The sequence below is a fragment of the Lacerta agilis genome, chromosome 7 (assembly GCF_009819535.1).
Source record: "Lacerta agilis isolate rLacAgi1 chromosome 7, rLacAgi1.pri, whole genome shotgun sequence".
In the NCBI taxonomy this organism is placed as follows: Eukaryota; Metazoa; Chordata; class Lepidosauria; order Squamata; family Lacertidae; genus Lacerta; species Lacerta agilis.
In genome coordinates, this window is record NC_046318.1 from 11094102 (window position 1) to 11117324 (window position 23223).

At 45.8% G+C, this 23223-nt stretch overlaps 1 protein-coding gene across 1 annotated transcript in view; it reads right to left on the reverse strand.

The window, feature by feature from the left end:
• Nucleotides 1-18061, reverse strand: part of FBXL7 (F-box and leucine rich repeat protein 7) — a 144278-nt gene extending 126217 nt beyond the window's left edge. The window contains exon 1 of the mRNA XM_033154373.1: nt 17538-18061. Within this exon, the coding sequence (XP_033010264.1) occupies nt 17538-17574 (37 nt within the window). The 5' untranslated portion in view covers nt 17575-18061. The remainder of the gene's footprint in view (nt 1-17537) is intronic.
• Nucleotides 18062-23223: the final 5162 nt, after the last annotated feature.

A 23223-nucleotide genomic window follows, 5' to 3' on the forward strand; every position in this document is an offset into this window, starting at 1 on the left:
CCTGGTGGGTTTTACTCCCTGCTTGAGGAAAGCAAAACAGATAAATCCTGCTGTTTGGCAAATGCTGTGCAGTTTTGTTTTTAATAATAAAAAAGGACACTTGTTTCCCTCACTTTCTGCCTTCTCCAGCTCAAAAACCTCACTATTACCTATAATCATACAGATGGGGAAACCATCGCAGTTATACCATACTGTATAAGCAATGGCCTCTCAGTCCTCATGCAACATTGAGATGTGCTATTTCAAGGTAAAATGACCTCGACACACCATGCAGGCAGAAACTATTGCTGCAAAAGGTTTCACAAAGCTCAGCCTTAATTTAGAGCTATTTATTGAAAGCACATGAAGATGCTCATGCAGAAGAACTCCAATAAAGCAGTCAAGAGGAAGGAAGCGTCACTGGGCTGTCAAAAATCTGACGGGAAAATCTGTAAAATCATAGCATGAATAGTGTTTCCATACCCCTCTCCCAACTGGGCTTTATCTTTCCCAATATATTTATGAATTAAGGTTGCAATCTTACGAGCACTTATCTGGGGGTAAGCCCCATTGAACTGGGTCGACATGTCTAGGACGTCATTGTAAATCATCGCTCCAGCTGCATTGTATTTATTGTGGGAATAGGAATTTCTATTGCTTGTCATGAATCGCTGAATTTGGATGTTTCGAGATCCGTGCTCGCAGGAGGGAGTCGATGGAGAACGTGGTTGTTATGGGTTAGGGCAGCCTCTAGGAAGCCATAAGAGCTTAGATCTGGTATGCAAGAAAGACCGTTCAAGCGTTGCTTCTCTTCCAGACAGCAATGTCTTGAATTCTGGTTTCTATTTGTGTGTGTGTGTAGGGGAGAGAAACGAGTAACAAGCACAAAAGAATGAAAGAGCCCTATTGCATTAGACCAAATGATTAACCCTGCTGCGATGTCCTCTTTCCCATAAAGGCAAAAGAGATGCTTCCAACAGCCAGGCCTCTGAAACTCCAGTATGTATCTTCAACCTTGTCAGACCCAGGGAACATCTGAAGACCCATTTCTTAATCATCTCCCGTATGTTTGCATGCTGGCAGTGCTCCTGTTATGACCCACCTTGGACCAGGCTGTGACCCACCAAAGCATGCTTTCTGAAACTTGGGTCTCCAACTGTTTTTGGACTACAACTCCCATCATCCCTAGCTAGTAGGACCAGTGGTCGTGGATGATGGAAATTATAGTACAAAAACATCTGGAGACCCAAGTTTGGGAAACGCTATGCTAAGAGGTCCTGACCCACAGGTTGAAGAAAAGTGCCAAACAGGCAGCCATCATGACTACTGGCAATTGAGAGATCCATCCTCCATCCATTTGTCTAAGTTAAAAATGCAAAGGTAAAGGACCCCTGGATGGTTAAGTCCAGTGAAAGACGACTATGGGGTTGTGGCACTCATCTTGCTTTCAGGCCGAGGGAGCCGGCGTTTGTCCACAGACAGCTTTCCAGGTCATGTGGCCAGCATGGCTAACCGGGTTCTGGCGCAATGGAAAACTGTGCCGGAAGCCAGAGTGCACGGAAACGCCGTTTACCTTCCCACCACAGTGGTACCTATTTATCTTCTTGCACTGGTGTGCTTTCGAACTGCTAGGTTGGCAGGAGCTGGGACAGAGCAACGGGAGCTCCACATGGGGATTCAAACCGCCAACCTTCTAATCGTCAAGCCCAAGAGGCTCAGTGCACAGCACCAGTTTTAAAAGGTGCCTAAGCTAGAGGCCAGGGATACGGGTGGTGCTGTGGGTTAAACCACAGAGCCTAGGGCTTGCTGATCAGAAGGTCGGTGGTTCGAATCCCCACGGCGGGGTGAGCTCCCGTTGCTCGGTCCCGCTCCTGCCCACCTAGCAGTTCGAAAGCACGTCAAAGTGCAGTAGATAAATAGGTACCGCTCTGGCGGGAAGGTAAACGCCATTTCCACTGCTCTGGTTCGCGAGAAGCGGCATTGTCATGCTGGCCACATGACCCGGAAGATGTACGCCGGCTCCCTCGGCCAGTAACGCGAGATGAGCGCCGCAACCCCAGAGTCGGACACGACTGGACCTAATGGTCAGGGGTCCCTTTACCTTTACCTTTAAGCTAGAGGCCATTGCTATTATCTCCTAGCACAAAATTACACAAACTAATTATGTTCTGTGCAAATAGATTATATAAATTAAATAAAATATAAATAATAATAATAATAATAATAATAATAATAATGACAACAACAAATGTTTTATTGTGCCACAGAGGGAATGAAGGAGTGTGTAAGATGCAGTGACTTCTGTCCCTGCCTGCCTCTGCGCTATAGAATATTTTCACTGCATACAGGTCAGTGTAGCTTAGTGGTTGGGTCACGGTGCTATTCCTCCGTTTGTACCTAGGGAGTTGTACATTGAAATGCCATGCCGAAGGTCACTGAAACCATACATTTATTTCTGATTGTAAGCTCCCTGGGGCCACAACACGCCTTGTTTTGCTTACAACTCTGCAAAAGCACAGCCCACACTGACAGCATCTGCAAAAGTAGCAATTCAACAGCTAGTTTCCACCTACTGCCTTGGTTGTGAAACTCAGTGGTGTCCTGTGCTGAATGAACACCACTATTAAATCAGAACAGTGCTTCATGAGTTTTCACCCCCCCCCCTCAAAAATATATACTCATTTGTAACTTAAAAAGTAGACAAACATGTTGAATCCAAACTCCCAGGTCAAGTGCGGGCTTAATATTTCTAAAATATATGTCACCATACCACACAGGAACATAGCTGAAGCTTTCGCCCACAACCAAGGTATTTTATTTATTATATTGAAAAGCATGCATACGTAGTTTTCACTGAGACATAACCAGCAAGCTTCATTTTATGCCTCATTTGTGACAGTATTTATTTTATTGTAGCCCAGATTCAAACATGAAGGAAGTTGCATCCCGTTTACTGTGGCCGAATGCCCAGATTTAACTCCCCCCGTCTTTTGCATGCTACTGTTTAAATCTAAGCTATGAACTGTTTCACCATCAAGACACATGGAGGTCCAAAAGAATCATGGGTCCCTTTAGGCCCAGGTGGACTTCTGCGACTTGCCAAATCTGGATTCTTTCTGCTAGAGTGCTGAGATACAAAAGACTTGCCTTCCAGGAACTGAAAGCTTGTAGTCCATTTGTACCCGTTTCGATTCCACCAAATCTGTTTTCCCAACGGCCTGCATCATGGTTTGCATTCCAGAGCCATTTGCAATTTTTTAGAGTAGCTTTCAAAATGATTCCTTCCTTTTAATTGAACTTTCTGTATGCCGAGGGCCGCATAACTCAATGGCATCGATGTCTCCATCCAGATTGGTTTTGCTCCAACAGAGAAGTCAAATGTACACAAGATCCCTTCATGTCCACAGAGCTGTCTGCAGCTTCAAATTGAATGGAAACACCCTTGAAAACCTGTGAAGTCAGTGTGCATTATCAGAGCTCCTGCGCCTGCAAGAAATCAAAGACTGGACCATGAGTCACAAACTTAAAAGGCAGCTAGTCTAGTCTAAAGGTCCATCAGGTGTAGGGAGACCCCATATTGACTTTTGGGAGACAAATAGGAAGCCATCTAAGAGCAAACTTGCAAAGGTATCAGGTACTATAGAATTCAACGCAGGTTATTTATATATGCCGCAACTTTGGCTTGTGTTTTGTTAGCCCAAAAATGGAAAACGAGCGAGGTCCCAACTAAAAACTGATGGAATATCCGCAGCTTGTGGATCTAACATATAAAATAAGAGAACAAGAAGAACACGCCTTTGAAGAAGATTGGGAAGTGTTTATTGAATATATGAAAATTGTGTATATTTGAAAATGTGGGCAGCATTAAGATAAATCCAACAGTGTAAATAAGTTTGGATGGATGCAATAATGGAATACTGAATGGTTTAGTTTATGTAAAATATGCAGGGATATATGTTGTACAAAATGAACCATGGAAAGCGAGGAAGGGAAGTCATTGATATTTTAAGGTTGGTTAAGTGAATTTTCTAAAATGCAAAACAAAAATTTAATAAAAATTACAGAGATATAAAGAATTCAATGCAGCACTAAGTATGCATGCATGGAATGAGGATCACTCGTACAACAGGACTTCCTCCACACCCCATGTTTTAGAGTTTTCCCCAACCCTCCAAAGAAGAGAAGAAGAGTTTGGATTTGATATCCCGGCTAACATTCTCCTTTCCCTTCCTCCCCCACAACAAACACTCTGTGAGGTGAGTGGGGCTGAGAGACTTCAAAGAAGTGTGACTAGCCCAAGGTCACCCAGCAGCTGCATGTGGAGGAGCGGGGAAGCGAACCTGGTTCCCCAGATTATGAGTCTACCACTCTTAACCACTACACCACACTGGCTCTCTCTCTTTAGAGGGGGGTGTGGGTCACCCAGGGGGAGGCGAAACCCACAATGAATGATCTAGATACAGTGCTGATTCATTCATTATTGAAGGTCATTCGTACCTTGTTGCTGTTGTATTGATCTTGCTGCATCTTTGTATTTTTAAAATTATTGTTGGCATCCTTTTGTCTCGAGAGACTATGGAGTCGACTTCCAAGGGTGAAATCAAACCGCTGCATTAGCAGCACTGGAGTGACCTACCTATAGTGCAGACCTGGGCAGTGTGTATGGGCTGGCCAGACAACAAGACCCCCCTCTCAGCCTCGCTGATGTGGTCCAAGGGAAAGCAGAGCAACACGTTTGGCACCAGCTTGGCTGCAGGAGTTGCCGGAAGGAGGCATACAAGGCGCCATCCAACCATCTTAAGGACTCCACTGCTTAGCCTTTTTCATCTCCCAAAGATATCCCGCAAGGCAGCAGAGGTTTAGGGTCAGATTTTCCCTTCTCCTAGATGCGCTACCTCCCCAGGTTGACAACCCTATCTTCCCTCACTTCTATTTCTTGTATTAGGTCTGCAATAAAAGTGGCTGCATCAATTACTGTGAAAAGTCCCTTCTCACAGTAGAAGAGGGAGTGTCCCTCTCCCTTCCATGTTAAACTGTATACACATTACAGGAGGGCAGGCATGGGATGGTGCTTAGAGTCCCAGGAAGTATACTCTTGCAGGGATGACAAATTAAATTCATAGTTTACAAGCTAAAGAACCACACATCCAGTAAGTCCGAGCAGCCAACATCAGCAGGATTTTAAAAACCTGTTTTGGCTTAACGTGATGAGATATGACTAAGCCTTTTGTCATGCATGTGGTCCTTTCTCTTCTCCATTTTTGGCATGCCTGCATGAAATTTGGATGTCTCAAACTTTGGCACCAAACCATGGCTCCCAGGGACGAAATTGCAGCTGCTTTTCTCCTCCCTGGTTTTTTCAGGTCAGCAGAGCACAACAGCTCAGCCAGAGTCTGGCTTAACATGTCATTTGAACCCAGGTTCATGGTTAAGGCCTTTCCTACTTAACCACAATCTGTACACCAGGTTTGATGGATGGTTGCCCAAGGTTTGCTCTCACCAGGAGCCAGCAAATTCACGTGATGTGCGAACTGTGTTGGGTCAATGCTTGTAACCATAGCTTTCTGGTTCTGATAAAAACAGAAAGTTATAGTTACTAGAAGACTTTTGCACATCGTTCAGACGTATCACAGAGGGAGGAGAAAAGAGGCTCTTGTAACCTGAACAAAACTCTTTTCTATCATGGCTTATTTGCTTATGCAGCCAAGATATGATCATCTGAACATAGCCCTGTGATTTGACATGCTGAGCATGCTGGATGGTTATACCTCTCAGAATATAGTTTAAGGGGTTTAAGAAAACTACTACCCCTTACGGTTATATATATATATATATATAAATTGTTGCCTCCTCCTCCCCATTTGAGTAAAAACTCTCAGTAACTTTAGCATCACACTGGGACTTCTAGCAGCTCATTGCTCTATCACACCCACCCACAAGTCCTGCCTTGCTCAAGTGCACAGCTTTTTATACACACTGCGGGTACAGCAGTCCCCTTTAAACCAATTAACATATAACAATGTTACTTAAGCTAGGGGACTATTAAAAGCCAACCACCTGGTTGTAGCCTTCGACAACTCCTCTGTTCAAAAAACGGAAAGAGGAGAGGAGCGTGCACAACTTTCAAAGATGGTGCTGTAAAGATGGGCTCCAGAAGAAAAAAATATATTACTCAACTAAAAAACACATTCTTTTTCTTCTTTGGCAATCACTCGTAGCCGAGCAAGATTGTCTTCCATAAATATGGTCTTAACAGTGAGTCTGAAAGTGACTGTGGAGGCCATTTCTGGATCCACACGTCCTTCCACAGTGGGGATATAGGTTTCCGGGCAGGAGTTGATCATGGAGAGGGTTTGCCAAGCATGCCTTCCTCTTAGCATGTTTTGCCTTGAGTTCAAGTATCTTTAAAGTCCATAACACTTTTGATAAAGACTGTTCTCCAATTCGAGCGCTCGCAGGCCAGTGTTTCCCAGTTGCCGGTGTTTATACTACATTTTTTTTTCAGATTTGCCTTGAGAGAGTCTTTAAACCTCTTTTGTTGACCACCAGCATTAAGCTTTCCATTTTTAAGTTCGGAATGGAGTATGGTTGCTTTGGAAGACGATAATTGGGCATCTGAACAACATGACCAGTCCAACGAAGCACATTAAAGGTGCTTGGAAGGGCTTGTTTATCACTTTCATGCACACGTAAAGCTTCTCAAGCCATAGGCCCATGAATCTTGTATGGTCCAGTTGTACAGTGGTACCTCGACTTACGAATTACTCGACATACGAATTTTTCGACTTACGAATGAAAAAAGTGCCCGCACACCTACGAATTTTTCGACATCCGAAGGACATCTGTTGGCGGTTTTAGATGGGGTTTACTCGACTTATGAATTTTAGATGCGGTTTACTCAACTTACGAATTTTTCCGAATTTTTCGTTTCCAATGCATTCCTATGGGGAAATTGCTTTTTTCAACTTACGAATTTTTCAACCTACGAATGTGCATTCGGAACGGATTAAATTCGTAAGTCGAGGTATCACTGTATTGGGAGTGACTCTACAGGAGATCTGGCAGAGAAGGCTCCCCCCCACTTGCTAATAGAGGTCCTAACTCAGGCCTCCCCAACCTGTGGCCCTCCAGATGTTTTGGCCTACAACTCCCATGATCCCTAGCTAACAGGACCAGTGGTCAGGGATTGTGGGACTTGTAGTCCAAAACATCTGGAGGGCGGAAGGCTGGGGGTGCCTGTCCTAACCACAGATAGCAGAGGTTGAAATTGGAACCTTGTGCATGCAGACCCATCCAAGACAGTACAAAAGTGCTACATTGATACTATATTTGCTATTATTACTATATTTGCTATTGTTTTGCTATGTTGTTATGACGTCGTTACGGAATTGTTTTGCTATGTTATTATGCAATTGTTTCTGCGGTGTTTATTTGAAGTGCATTCCTGTTTTCTTTGTTTCAAACCGCTTTGAGCATGAATTTTTGTGGAAAAGCTGCCTACAAATAAAATGAATGAGGATACGCCCACCTATTCTATTATAAGCATTCCACACTAACTCCAGAAAAGGCACTTTGTTTCCAATGCTCACGTTGTCAAAATATATCCCTCAAATACTTTTGACCCTGCTCAAATATCACAGAAACACATTCTTCCAAAGGTGAGAGGACCCAGTCTGTAATCTGGGATAGGATACTCAATTCTGATATAGCAGAAACCCATGCTCCTTAAACGTCTCCTTTTAATTTGTTGCCACTTCATTCCTCATATTGGACATGGACACAGCCAGTCTGGGGTGAACCACAGAAGGAGTCTGGGATGTTTTCTTGAGGCCAATCTGCAAGTTGCACAAGACATTACAAAGTATTACGGATCCTTCTTCCTGCTCTCCTTTTTGACATTAGTGGCATTAGAAGCAGCCCTTAGCGGAGCAGCGTCTCACTTGCACTCAAAATTAGGAAAAACATATTCAGCGATCTATGAAAGCATAAGATAAGGAAGCTCTTTATCCAGGACAGAATATCACTCTTTATCCAGGACAGAAAGAGGTTGATTCGAAAGGCCAGAAAGCAGGGAAGAAGTTGTTAGTGTGCTAACTTCCAGTGTGAACATCTTATCTTATAAACCACGGAGAAACAAATATCACTTGAATGACGAAAATAACAGGGTACATTTATGTGGTAGTAGACAGGAATTTCCTGTTTCAAGCTCAAGCCTGGCTAAGGACTTCCTGTTTCTTTCTTGCTTTGGAAGAATACACTAGATACGACAGCCATTCCTTTCTCCAACAGCCACTTGAAACGGTAAAGGGACCCCTGACCGTTAGGTCCAGTCATGAATGACTCTGGGGTTGCAGTGCTCATCTTGCTTTACTGGCCGAGGGAGCCGGCGTATAGCTTCCGGGTCATGTGGCCAGTATGACTAAGCCGCTTCTGGCAAATCAGAACAGTGCATGGAAACGGCATTGTACACCCCCCCAAAAAAAACTTTCAAATACAGTCGTACCTTGGAAGTCGAACGGAATCCATTTCGGAAGTCCGTTCGACTTCCAAAACATTTGGAAACCAAAGCGCGGCTTCTGGTTGGCTGCGGGAAGCTCCTGCAGCCAATTGGAAGCTGCAGAAGCCATGCCAGACATTTGGCTTCCGAAAATCATTCAAAAACTGGAACACTCACTTTTTGATCATTTTTTATCGTTTAGGAGCCGAAACATTAAGCAACTTAGCTGTTTGAGATCCAAGGTATGACTGCATGCAGATGTCATCCCAAAAGTCTTGGGTAAATTCTGTTAGAACTACCCTACATTCTTATGGGAATAATACTGCAGTTTTATTCTACTTTTCCTTCCAGTAGTTAAACAGATGTTTAGAGAGAGAATCCGTCTCTGTTCTAAGCGGTAGGATTTCTCCTCAGTCACACAAATGCCTTATTCCTATTGGCATCCATTATATAACGTGGCATTTGACCTGGAAAATTACTTTTTAACCCTTACTGTGGCTCCTTCGAGAAAACCACTCACAGCCTTTTACATCTCCAGGACATACCCTCCGCTTTCTTGGATGGGAGCTTTGATGACATTGCAACCCATTAAAGACTTTGCGTCTGTGAGTCACATGAGGTCAAGGCTATCTCCCATCACTATTACTAAGTTAATCTTCATATGAACATCCAAGGCACAAATGTCTAACTCCTACATCAAACACACCCCTCTTGGACCAAATATGGACATTGCATACAGGCAAAGATGTATCCATCACCCTAGCAGGAAAATTCACTCTGGCAGCTTAGAAAATACAAGCCAGACTCTAAAAAGGTTGATGGGATGTTATTTTGTTCTAATCTATTTTTAACACCTATATAGCTTGCTGTGTAGGGGCAATGAGTGATTTATATCAGAAAGGGGAGAGAGGAGCATTGTGTTTCTTTTTGCATATATGCTTGTTGAATGCCTTAAATTGATTTTTTTGCTGTATTTATATTGTGCTGGCTTATGGCTTTAGAGAATAAAGTTTTATTCATTCAATACAAAGTCAGTCATTCTTAAAATCCCATTGAAATCAACAGAGATGTTAGTAGCAATCAAGTTTCCTGTAACGCAGAACCAGTTCACACAGCCTGATAAACCACTTAATGGTTTACCCATCAACACAGAGATTGCTGCCATTTCACTCCTCTCCTAGCATGCTCGGGAGCAACAAGTCACAGTCCCTGGTTTCATTGCATCTGAACTGGAAATAGTGATCTGTCTGGGGCAAACAAAATATGACTGTAAATTAAGTTTTATCCTTATCACAGTTGAGTGAAGCATACTATAATCTCCAGTTTGGCCATAACTCTGAGATTGTGGTTTGTGGCTCCCATCCACGCTAAGGGAGCAACAAACCATTAGTGGTACACCATTAACTAGAGTTCACTGTGTTGTGTGAATGCAGTCGGCCTCTGCCAAAGGCAGAACTTGAATTGAAGTCTCCATTCAGTCAAGAGTTTCATTCATTGTATCACACTCGCTTTACAAATCTTAAAGATAAAATAAAGTTGGCCATTAAGAAAAACAAGACCCAGATGACACACCTTTTTTTTAATAACAACTGTCTGATAGTCTTTTCCTGAACTAATTCCTTCTAATTCAGAAGAAGGCAAACATTACACCACTGTCTAACTGCTGTTGCAGACTCCAGTTCCAACAGCCCCAGTCAGGTATGATGAGAGCTGTGGACCAGTTGGAAGGACAAAGGTTGCCCATCCCTGCTTTTGACTAAGCCGAGGATAACTTTTTCAAAGCTTATTTCAGTTGTGCTCACCTACACATCAACACAGTCCTATTATTAAATGCTGGGGAGGATTGAAGTTTCCTTTCCAGGAAACCATGCATTTCTCCACATTTCCACCCTCTCTGAATGACCTAGACAAGGGAACATGTTTCTGTGGCAGGATAAAAGCACATGGCGCTTCTCCAGAATTCAACTAAAGGCGGGTGGGCTTAATTCCTCTATGCTGAAATAATATTGCCGGTATTTTTGTGCCACTTCAGCCAAGTGAAATATGCAATAATTGAGATAATAAAGGATATGTATTCCTACAGAGCCTGTCCACCCTATGGCAAACAGAACGTTCCTTCAAGCCATCTCTTCTCCAAGTTACACTTCTAAATATGCTATGCATGTATGAAGTATAAGCAACACATGTTGCTTTAAAGATTTATGGAGTATGCTCCACGAAGGATGTGTGTTACCAGTTGTCAGTTTTCTTCCACTACATCTTCTCCCCATATATGTTATTCCTCTCTTATTTGCCTGTGGAACCTTCATATTCTTGTTAGCTAAAGAACCAGTTTGATCCCTGGATGATTAAATCCTGTCAAAGGGGACTATGGGGTTGTGGCGCTCATCTCGCTTTCAGGCCAAGGGAGCCGGTGTTTGACCACAGACAGCTTTCTGGGTCATGTGGCCAGCATGACTAAAGCGCTTCTGGTGCAACGGAACACCGTGACGGAAACCAGAGCACACGGAAACGCCGTTTACCTTCCCACTGCAGCGGTACTTATTTATCTACTTGCACTTTTGGGCATGCTTTCGAACTGCTAGGTTGGCAGGAGCTGGGACAAAGCAACGGGAGCTCACTCGGTTGCGGGGATTCGAACCGCCAGCCTTCTGATCGGTAAGCCCAAGAGGCTCAGTGGTTTAGACCACAGCGCCACCCACATCCAACATGTAACACCCAACACACAGCAGCAGCCAGCAGGGTCCCTGCATAGAGGCTCCTGTGAAGGGTTTGAATTGCTGAATCAACTGGCCCAGCCTAGAAGAAAAAAACAAAAAGCAAGCCCTTTGGGAACCATGAAGAGTCTCAGCCCTAGCCAAAATCCTTCAGATGAGAATGTGAAAAAAATGGAGGTAACTGAAACAGTGAGGTGAGCCGTCTAAGAATTCTGCAGGAACTCTGCTTGCCAGCCACTAGACAAGACACGTCAGGAGGTCTGGCCCCCCTCCTTGCTTCCCGGGGTCCAGCAGTCACATGCATCCGCCTGACCACACTGGGAGACCAACTGGAAGGGTGAAGAATGTCTTTTTTCCTTGAGAGAAGGCAAAGAAGATTGGTGTTCAGCTCTTCTTAGCAGTGTGAAAAAATACAGCGTTCAACTAGGTTTGATTCAAAGTAGCCCCACTGAAATGAACAGACCTAACAGAAATATACTCGGAGTCCTGTAGTGATTTCATGCTCTTTAATGCAGCTTGTAAAACAGTGATTGAATTGCCCCCCAAACCTCAGGCTTTTATATACATTATTTACACAATGAGTTCCGTCTGATTGGCTGATTCTGCTTCCCTCCTGGAGCCTGATTGGTCTTCTCCTGCAGGCCAATCAGTTGTTGCATTCTACGATCCTACCAGCCTAATAACTTCCTCCTGGAGCCTGATTGGTCTTCTCCTGCAAGCGAATCAGTTGTTGCATTCTAGGATCCTATTTGCCTATTGTTCTAGGATCCAAGCTTAGTACTGTACATAACAGTTATGTTCAGTAAATTCAGTGGGTACAGCTAAGCAGACTACAACCCAAACAGTTAAAAAGCAGGGAAATGGTGAAAAACAAAGGGCCTTTTTGTAGCTGAAGTTCCTTGTATGAACTTTGAAAAGGTTCCTGCCGGTTTCATTCAATCTGACCTCCCCAAACATCACTTACATGAAAGCGCAAAGAAGGACTAAGGCCCAGGGGCCAGCAAACTTTTTCAGCAGGGGACCGGTCCACTGTCCCTCAGACCTTGGGGGGGGGGGTGGACGGACTATATTTAGGAAGAGGGGGAAAAAACGAATTCCTATGCCCCACAAAAAACCCAGATATGCATTTTAAATGAAAGTACGCATTCTACTCATGTAAAAAATACCAGGCAGGCCCCACAAATAACCCAGAGATGCATTTTAAATAAAAGGAAACATTCTACTCATGTAAAAACAAGCTGATTCCCAGACCATTGAAAAGGCGATTGGGCCGGATCTGGCCCCCAGGCCTTAGTTTGCCTACCCAAGGACAGGGGTCAGAAACCTTTTTCAGCCATGGGCCAGTCCACCATCCCTCAAACCATGTGGTGAGCTGGACTATATTTTGGGGGGGGGGAATGAATAAATTCCTATGCCCCACAAATAACCCAGAGATGCATTTTAAATAAAAGCACACATTCTACTCATGTAAAAACACACTGATTCTCGGACCGTCCATGGGCCAGATTTAGAAGGCGATTGGGCCGGCCCCGGGCCCCGGGCCTTAGTTTGCCTACCCATGGACTAAGCCGTCTCATCAGTTTTGCGGAGAACAGCATCTGAGCAGGGATGAACTAGGCTCCATACATCTAAATGCAAAACTCAGAAAAAGGGTTTTAGTAAAGCGAAATTGCAGAGGTAGCATTTATATAGAACAGCTGGAGCACATTAAACTCTGCCTCTCTCTTGCTTTGTCCCTGGGGTTGAAAAACTTGCCATGTAGCCAGGAAGCAGCCCCACACTACACTGCACAAGGCAGGAATCCCTGAAATATCAAGAATCAACTACAAAGGGTTATAAAAGAATATATTTACATATATGTGGTGCTTGCTCAAAAGCCCATAGAAAAAAACAGAGAGTGTCTGCTGCCTTAAATGTAATTCACAAGGCACACACCCCCATGTTTATTTCACAAAGTGTGAGGCAGAAAGCAAGACATATTTTCAGCAGGGAACAACCCAGACTCTGTCCTGGTGCATTTGAAGTTAAAAGGATCCTCACATTATCCTCCATGACTCAAGGTCCATCAGGTCAAAGGTATTTGAAGTTTCACCCATTTTTGTGTATGTACAGCTTTCTTCGTACTGAATAAGTTTCTTTGGGAATTCCTCTATATTAAACAGAAGAATTTCTTGCCGATATTAAATGAGCATTAAGAGTTCGTGACAGAGCGGGAGAAAACAGAAGGCAGGCTGGTCCAAATTCACATTGTCTGGCCACATTCAAACTGCAGATAGAAAAGCTAAAAGTAGGAGCCCCATCTAAATCCAAAACTATTATGTACTTTAAATACATTTTCTAAGTGATTAATGCCACTGCTTTTTAAGAAGGAAATATTGAGTCCGGTATGCAGGGTTGCTACTTGGATACTGGTGAGAAAATTCCTGTACCTCTGAGATCCACTGTGCCCCCAAATTCACAGGGCCTGGTGAATGTTTGAAGCACCTCCACGTACATTGGTCCATCCCACCCAGATTTTATTTATTTATTTATTTATTTATACATACATACATACATACATACCCCACCCATCTTGCTGGTTTTGACCAGCCACTCTGGGAGGCTCCCAACAGAATATTAAAAACAGAATAAAACATCAAACATTAAAAACTTCCCTAAACAGGGATGCCTTCAGGTGTCTTCTAGAAGTCGGAGAGTTGTTTATTTCCTTGACATCTGATGGGAGAGCGTTCCACAGGGCGGGTGCCCCTACCGAAAAGGCCCTCTGCCTGGTTCCCTGTAGCCTCACTTCTCACAATGAGGGAACCGCCAGAAGGACCTCACTGTCCGGGCTGAATGATTGGGGTGGAGATGCTCCTTCAGGTATACTGGGCCGAGGCCATTTAGGGCTTTAAAGGTCAGCACCAACACTTTGAATTGTGCTCGGAAACGGGAGCCAATGTAGGTCTTTCAGGACTGGTGTTATATGGTCTTGGCGGCTACTCCCAGTCACCAGTCTAGCTGCTGCATTCTGGAATAGTTGTAGTTTCTGGGTCACCTTCAAAGGTAGCCCCACGTACAGTGCATTGCAGTAGTCCAAATGGGAGATTAGAGCCTGCACCACTCTGGCGAGACAGTCTGTAGGTAGGTAGGGTCTCAGCCTGCGTACCAGATGGAGCTTAGACAGCTGCTCTGGACACAGAAGTGACCTGCACCTCCATGGACAGCTACTGAAGGGACCCGTACCAAAAACATTCTAGACCAATGGTTCCTGATTAGCTAAGCACTGTGGACTTAGTTCAAAAGCCAAGACATGAACCTCCTACTTTTGAAAATGTTGATATCTCTGGGGTGAGAACACGGTCCCTCAAAACAGGATGTCCTGGACAGTTGACAGGTATGGCCATGGAACCCCTGGGTGTGTTATGCAGACCCCGTGGGGTCCGCAAACCACCAGTTGGGAACCACTGTTCTAGACTCATTCAGATTACTTCTGAACATCTGGCAAAAATTAATAGCATCCATACAGAAAACAATGGAGAATCACCGCTCCAATTAGAAAGTTAGCAAACATTTCAGAAAAGGAACTTAGGTGAGCAACCACCCATTATTTCAGAATTCAGAAGGCAGGCCGTTTGTCAGCAGCTACCGTTTCACACACAGTAATCACTTCTTTGCAGAAGTCTTCAGTTTATCAAAGGATGCCCTTAAAACCGCACGCGCGCACACACACACACAATACGCAACAAAACAACCAGTGAGCACTGCGAAACATGTAAAATCTTAGTCAGCACATTTGAAAGCAGTGTGATTTAAGAAATGACACATTAGTTGGCCTCTGATGAGAGAAACCCAAACATAAGGCTCATCTGAGCCACAGCCTCATTGAAGGGCAATGGGCAAGACATTGGCCTCAAGGAACACAGTGGAAATTGTGAAGCAATTTGCAAAAATAATAAATAAATACAATTTATTTATATCCCGCCTATCTGGTTGGGTTTCCCCAGCCACTCTGGGCAGCTCCCAACAGAATATCAAAAACATGATAAAACATCAAACATTAAAAACTTCCCTAAACATAGCTGCCTTCAGATGTCTTCTAAAAGTCAGAGAGTTGTTTATTTCCTTGACATCTGATGGGAGGGCGTTCCACAGGGCGGGTGCCACTAGAGAGAAGGCGCTCCGCCTGGTTCCCTGTAACTTCACTTCTCACAGTGTGGGAACCGCCAGAAGGCCCTCAGAGCTGGACCTCAGTGTCCGGGCTGAGCAATGGGGGTGGAGACACTCCTTGAGGTACACTGGGCCAAGGTTGTTAAAGGCTTTAAAGGTCAGCACCAACACTTTGAATTGTGCTCAGAAATGTACTGGGAGCCAATGTACTGGTGTTATCTGGTCTCGGCAGCCACTCCCAGTTACCAGTCTAGCTGCTGCATTCTGGATTAGTTGTAGTTTCCAGGTCACCTTCAAAGGCAGCCCGAAACATGAGCTGCACACTTCTGCTTGCTTATGTGGAAAGACATTTAAGTGAACCCACTGAATTCACTCAGAAGCAAATACAGTGGTACCTCTGGTTAAGAACTTAATTCGTTCCGGTGGTCCGTTCTTAACCTGAAACTGTTCTTAACCTGAGGTACCACTTTAGCTAATGGGGCCTCCCGCTGCCGCCGCTGTGCAATTTCTGTTCTCATCCTGAAGTAAAGTTCTTAACCCAAGGTACTATTTCTGGGTTAACCGAGTCTGTAACCCAAAGTGTCTGTAACCACTAAACACAAAGGATAAATATCCAGACAACAGTAGTGTTTGAACACGGCAGTTTTCCATTCCCAGAGCACGTACTATGGAGGTTCTTTTTTTCAAATAGCATATTTTCGTACCTCAACATGCAGAGAAATAAATGGCTCCTTGTTGCTAACCCTGATATTGTAAAAATAAAGGAACTGCCACATCACCAGGCTCTTCTGAATGATCTAGCAGGCAGCAAAAGCAACCTTCCCTAAGGAGCTACTGAGGTGGAGTCTCTGCCTGCATACCACTGAGGAATTTCTAACAGACAGGAGACCGGGGAAGGGTTGCAGTCTACAGACAGAATATCTCAAAACACAGAGACACAATGGCAGGAAGGACTGACAACTAATTATATGCAAAGTGTGGCTCGGCTGCACTAAAATAACTGCACTAGACTAAATAGGAATCTTAGGAAAGGATTATGGGAGGGGGAAAGGGGAGCTGCTCTAGTTTGGGTGTGGGCACATTCTCCAAGAGCAGTAAACTCGAACAACAGTGTGTGCCACTTCTGTGCTGTCCACCCAGCCAACTCCCTTTACTCTCCACGAATCTAGTAGCCTACAAAAGCGAAGGGGCATACTCTGCTACTAAAGCTACTTGCAAGAGTGAACTACTGCTGTTGGAGACCTTAAGTGTGAATGCAGACTGGGGGTGCATTTTTAAGGTGGTGCGATCTTCCTGCGTTCAGCAGAAAGTCCTGTATTAGTAATGTCCCTTTGTCAACCCACCACGACACAACCCTGCTACAGAAGGCAGATCACTCTGCTGTGCATGATAAATACTGTAACTGGCATGCCACCTATACGCGGGGCAAAAGATTCCTACGTTGCAGGGGGTTGGACTAGATGACGCTGGGGGGTCTTTTCCAACTCTACATTTTAGAATCCTATACCAAACAACTTTCTCATCCATAGCCATAAGCATCTCCCTGCTCTTCCCAACAAACCAGATATGCATCCCCTGTGCCCCTCCCATCCTAAGCCCCCCACTCCAAAGTCAAGACTGGTCCCTCCAACGCACACATAAAGTGAAGTCAGGTCCACCGGGGTGTCAACTTGAACAAAATATTGGGGGGCAGGTAAGCCCCGCCCAGAATAATCGATCACATGATGCGGCACATGGACATCATTTGAATGGCAATGCCCATCAACTTTGGGGTGGGGGCAACCCCCTCAAATATTTTATTGGGGAGGGGCAAAACACCTCGGCCCCTAGGAGTTGGGACTAACTCTGAACTCCGTGGGACTAGCTTCTACGTAAAGGTGCACGAGGATTGTGTTGCGGGTGCGTGGAGAGAAAACCAAGGAAGGAACTCCCAAGCCTGCCTTGAGCTTTCCCCCAAACTGACGTCCAGATTTTCCCGGAAAAGGGATTGCAACTTTGCAGTGCCTTAGCTGCGGTGGGGAGGGAGCGGGGAGAGGCGGGCAGACTCCTGGTGCTCGGGGAACGTCTGCAAATTCTCCTGACGCTTCGTAGAGGCTGGCAGAGCAATGCCCGCCCGCCCGCGCCTACAGCCCCCTCTCCAAGGCACCTCGGGATGCGACGCGCCGTTGCGCCCGCCCTGGCCAAAGCGGACTTACCATCACTGCCGTACTGCTTGCCATTGTTCGCTCCCATCCTGCCGCCTTCATACTCTCGTCCTCGTCCTCCTCCTCCCCGCTACACCCACCATGTCGAACCACAGATAAATGTTTGGGCTGGGGAGGAAGGAGACAAAGAGAAGATGCGGCGCTGGTTGTTTTTAAAAGGCCACCGCGAGAAGAGGCGCGGCGGAGCGCAGGGGACTTTTTCTAGCCTTTCCTCTCCAGTTGGTTTCTCCCCTCCGCCGCCCTTCAGCCTTTTGCGACGATTGAAAGAAACTTAAGACTCCTCCAAAAAGAGAGAGGAGTGGGTTAAAATAAAATAAAAACCAGCCTCCCCAAGGAAAGAGGAGGGGGCACCGAGGAAGTAAGGGGCAGTAGCTCCAGATGTAATCCACCAGTCGATCAGAGCGCAGGGAAGGTGAGATTGTCAAGCCCAAAGCAAGGAGAGAGACCGAGACGCGCTCCTTCCTGCAGAGCTGGCCGGGGAGTGGCAGAGCCCTTTGCAAGCGCTCCAGCCAGGATCTTTTCCCCCCCAGCTCGGTTCTTGTCTTTTTCTCTCCTCCTCCTCTTCCCCCTGGCGGTGAATCGCGGCCACTTGTTAACTAGATTGCTTCTCCAAACACGCGCGCACTCGCGCGCTCCGACTCCGCCGACTTTTGTTACAAGCAGGCGCCTCCTCTCCGTGTCAATCACCGCCCGAGCCGGAGAGAGACCAAGCCAGGGTCGGCGATGTTTAAAGACACAGCAGCGCGCTGCGCGCACACACCCCTCCTGGCCGGCCTTTCGGCTTTCGCAGCAGTATTGCATACAGCGTTGCGCCCAGAAAGATGTTTCCAATCATGTCTCCCATCCCTCCTTGAAAGGAAACTCTTCGAAGGAGGGGGCCTCTTTTGTTAAAGAGTTTTGAATTGTTGGCAGCCGTCTGTCTCGACAATGGAGTGCGCCTGGGGGGGGGGGTGAAGTCAAACCGCGAAGTGACTTCCCAGGGGCGCAAGCCTGGGCAGTGTGCATTGAGGTCATGGGCTGCCCAGACAAGACTCCCCCTCTGGCCTCACTGCCATGGGTACCAACTTGAATAAAATGTTTAGGAGGGCAGGTAAGCCCCACCCCACATAATCACAAGACAAGGCACATACAGTACATCCTATCCGAATGGCAATGCTCATCAACTGGGGGGGGGGGGCTCAAGTATATTATTTTGGGGGCCAAAGAGACCTTAAAGGTAAAGGTAAAGGGACCCCTGACCATTAGGTCTACTCGCGGACGACTAGGGGGTTGCAGCGCTCATCTCACTTTATTGGCTGAGGGAGCCGGCGTACAGCTTCCAGGTCATGTGGCCAGCATGACTAAGCCGCTTCTGGCGAAACCAGAGCAGCGCACGGAAACGCTGTTTACCTTCCCACTGGAGTGGTACCTATTTATCTATTTGCACTATGATGTGCTTTCAAACTGCTAGGTTGGCAGGAGCTGGGACCAAGCAACGGGAGCTCACCCTGTTGCAGGGATTTGAACCGCTGACCTTCTGATTGGCAAGCCCTAGCCACCCGCGTCCCTAGGAATTGGCTCCTATGCTCATTGATGCTGTCCAAAGGAATGCAGAATAATACGTTTAGCACCAGTTTGGGTGCAGGAGTTGCCGGAAGGAGGCATATCCATAATCCAACCTTAGGGACTCCACTCCCGATTTGGGTAGGGTTTACTCCAGGGGTCAGGAAACTTTTTAAGCAGGGGGCCGGTCCACTGTCCCTCAGACCTTGTGGGGGCCGGACTATTTGGGGGGATGGGGTGGGGAAATGAATGAATTCCTATGCCCCACAAATAACCCAGAGATGCATTTTAAATAAAAGGACACATTCTACTCATGTAAAAACATGCTGATTCACGGACTGTCCACGGGCCAGATTCAGAAGGCGATTGGGCCACATCCAGCCCTGGGCCTTAGTTTGCCTACCCATTGTCTACTCCTTAGCCTTTCCTTCCCCTGAAGATACCCACAAGGCAGTGGAGGTTTTGGATCAGAGTTTTCCTTCATTTAGATGGGCTGCCCAGGTTAACGAGCCCCACCTGTCCCTGCCATTTTGAGCTACTCTGGCAAAATGATACAGACATATTATATACAAGCCAACAGTTTTATTTCTTTTAAAAGAGCTGTGTCCAGGACCCAAGCCCTAGGAAGCCTGCAGCCTTCCTCTGCAATGAAGACAGTTTTTCAGTTTTGAAGGAAAGGAAGCCCACACATGCCCAGAGATACCCTTATGGACTTTGCAGCCAAGTCTAGGCTGAGCCCTGACATCTCAACAGGTTCCTGTACTAGGAGATGGTAAAGCCCAACACGAACAGCACCAACCTTTCCAGTGAGGCTCACTGAACTCAACAGATGTAAGCATGCCTGACAGCTTGCGCCTGGCTAAGAAACCTCAGCATGGAATAAGCCTCAATAAATGCAGCCCAACATGCATAAGGTAAGGCTGCAATCCTGGAGTCTGCACTCTCGATAGGGTTGCTGAAATATACTCGGAGTCAAGTGTGAATTTCATGCTCTTTATTCAGCTCATAGTAGTGAGGAAATGCAGTTCCCCCAAAACATTTGCTTTATATACACTTACCCCACGTGATTGGCTAATTCCGGGATACTCCTGTATGCCAATCGGAGTGCGGATTCACTTCCACCTGGAGCTGGATTGGGTGGCTCCTGCGGACCAATCAGACTGCTGCAATCTCAATCCTATTGTTCTGGGACCAATCAGACTGCTGCAATCTCAATCCTATTGTTCTGGGACCAGTCAGACTGCTGCAATCTCAATCCTATTGTTCTAGGACCAATCAGACTGCTGCATTTTGGATCCTATTCAACTCAGTACATAACAGTTGCCATATTTTGAAGAGCAAAAAAAGAGGACGCTATGGCAGCCATTCAAAGCAAATAAATGCAATTTGCCTCAAATTTTACCCCTGAAAAAAGGACGTGTCCTGGACAAAGAAGACACATGACAACCCTATTTGAGAAAACCTATTGGGCCCTTTAGCATTTAGGTTTTGCCATGCATGGGCACGGCTTGGGACAGAGGAACTAAACTTAGATTCCTGGGCCCAAAGGAAACAAGAGCCTTTGCATACACAGCCATCACTAGAAGCAACATGCAAGTGAATTGCGGTTCTGTCAATGCTGCATAGCTGTAAATGGAGAAAGTAACATAAAAACTAGATCTGTCTTTGTTACACTGCAGTTAAAGGGAGCACTCCTACCTGACCCAGCTGAAAAACAACGGCTGGTGCCAATACATGAAGCAGGGTGCAACTGGGGATAATAGGCCAACCAGGAGATAGCTAGCATGGGTTTGATGACCACTACAAGAGGAAATTTCTTCATACTAACTTTTCAGGAAGTCAGAAGAGGACTGATCATGGGGATGCTTAAAATGGAGGAGTGTCGAGATACTGCAGTTTCACCTTCCCTGTAAGAAACCTTTAAACTTATCCACAATCCAGTTAATAAATAAATTTCCTTAATGGAAAAGAACTGGTCCAAAACTAACAGAATGAATTTCAACAGGAGCAAATGTCTGGCTCTGCACTTAGGCAGGAATAACCACCTGCACCAGGGGGTCACGTGGCTTGCCAGTAGTACATGTGAGAAGGATCTAGGGGTTTTAGCAGGCCACAAGTTGAAGATGAGCCAACAGTGTGATGATCCAGAATTGGATCCAAAGTCACTTACAGACTCACTGTTCATGGAAGACAATCGTACTTGGCTACGAGTGATCGCCACAGAAGAAGAAGCATAAAAAGCTATTCTAGGCTGCATCAACAGAAGTGTAGTGTCCAGATCAAGGGAAGTAATAGTACTGCTCTATTCTGCTTTGCTTAGGTCACACTTGGAATACAGTTTCCAGTTTGGGGCACCACAATTTAAGAAGGATATTGATGAACTGGAACGTGCAGAGGAGGGTGACCAAGATGATCAAGGGTCTGGAAATAAAGCCTCATGAAGGGAGTTGGGTATGTTTAGCCTGGAAAGGGGGAGACTGAGAGGATATACAATAGCCATCTTCAGATACCTAATAAGCTGTCACATGGAGGATGGAGTAGGCTTGTTTTCTCCTGTTCTGGAGGGTAGGACCCAAACCAATGGATTCAAGTTTCAAGAAAGGAGATTCCAACCAAACATCAGGAAGGACTTTCTGACAGTAAGAGCTGTTCTGCAGTGGTACACACTCCCTCGGGAGGTGGTGGACTCTCCTTCCTTGGAGGTTGCGAAGCAGAGGTTGGGTGGCCATCTGTCATGGATGCTTTAGTTGAAATTCCTGCATTGCAGCGGGTTGGATGAGATTACCCTCTGGGTCCCTTCCAACTCGATGATTCTATGATGCTGCTGTTACTTCTCCCTCTGGTTTTGCCCAGGCTTCCCCTGCATCCAGCACAGCTGGAGTATTGCCCATTGTAGCTAGTGGAAGGGAGCAGATGAGAGGGTCAAGGAGGAATGTGGGGCTTGTAGGAAAGATGCCAAAATCTGTCTCATCTCCCACTTTCATTTAATCACAGAAGCTGTAAAGGTTGCGACCTAGAAATTCTTGTGATGGTGGATGACCCAAGAAAGAGGTGGTGACCCATCAGGCATTCTCAACATCAACTTCTTCGGACTGATCATGTTGTTCGGATGCCTGATTATCATGTCACAAAGCAACTACTCTATTCTGAACTTAAAATTGGAAAGCGTAATGCTGGTGGTCAGAAAAGAGGTTTAAAGCCAGTGTGGTGTAGTGGTTAAGAGCGGTAGACCCGTAATCTGGGGAACCGGGTTCGCGTCTCCGCTCCTCCACATGCAGCTGCTGGGTGACCTTGGGCTAGTCTCACTTCTCTGAGGTCTCTCAGCCCCACTCACCTCACAGAGTGTTTGTTGTGGGGGAGGAAGGGAAAGGAGAATGTTAGCCGCTTTGAGACTCCTTCGAGTAGTGATAAAGCGGAATATCAAATCCAAACTCTTCTTCTTCTTCTTCTTCTCTTCTTTTTCTTCAAGGCAAATCTTAAAAAAAAAAATAGTATCAACACTGACAACTGGGAAACACTGGCCTGCAAGCGCTCCAATTGGAGAACAGCCTTCACCAAAGGTGTCATGGGCTTTGAAGACACTCAAACTCAGGAAGAAAGAGAGAAACGTGCTAAGAGGAAGGCACGTTTGGCAAACCCTCGCCGTGATCAACTCCTGCCCAGAAACCTATGTCCCCAGATTAAGATTACAGCAATCTTACCTGGCTACGAGTGATCCGAAGGAAGGAAGGAAGGAAGGAAGGAAGGAAGGAAGGAGGAGGAGGAGGAGGAGGGATCAGACAGAAGGAGAAAGGGTCAGAGGTTTAAAATTAAATTTGGAACTTTCCTGCACGACATTGAGGAAGGAACTCTACTAAGTACCCTTCATAGCCAGTCACTGGCTGTGCTGAATAGTATCAGACAGTGACAGAGGACTTGCAACTTTTAAGAAAATCATGGGCTAATGAAAGGGTGTGGTTTTGTGCACATTTTCTTGGGATCAAAACCCGTTAAAACTTAGTGGGGCTGTCTACTGCTGAGTAAAGTCACATTCCAGTGAAGGAGTGTGGATGTGAATCAGGTCTACTTCTCCTTGACAAACTGGATGCAGTGGCAAACTCTGGGAGCTGGAAAGTACGCTTCTTTGAGACGCGTG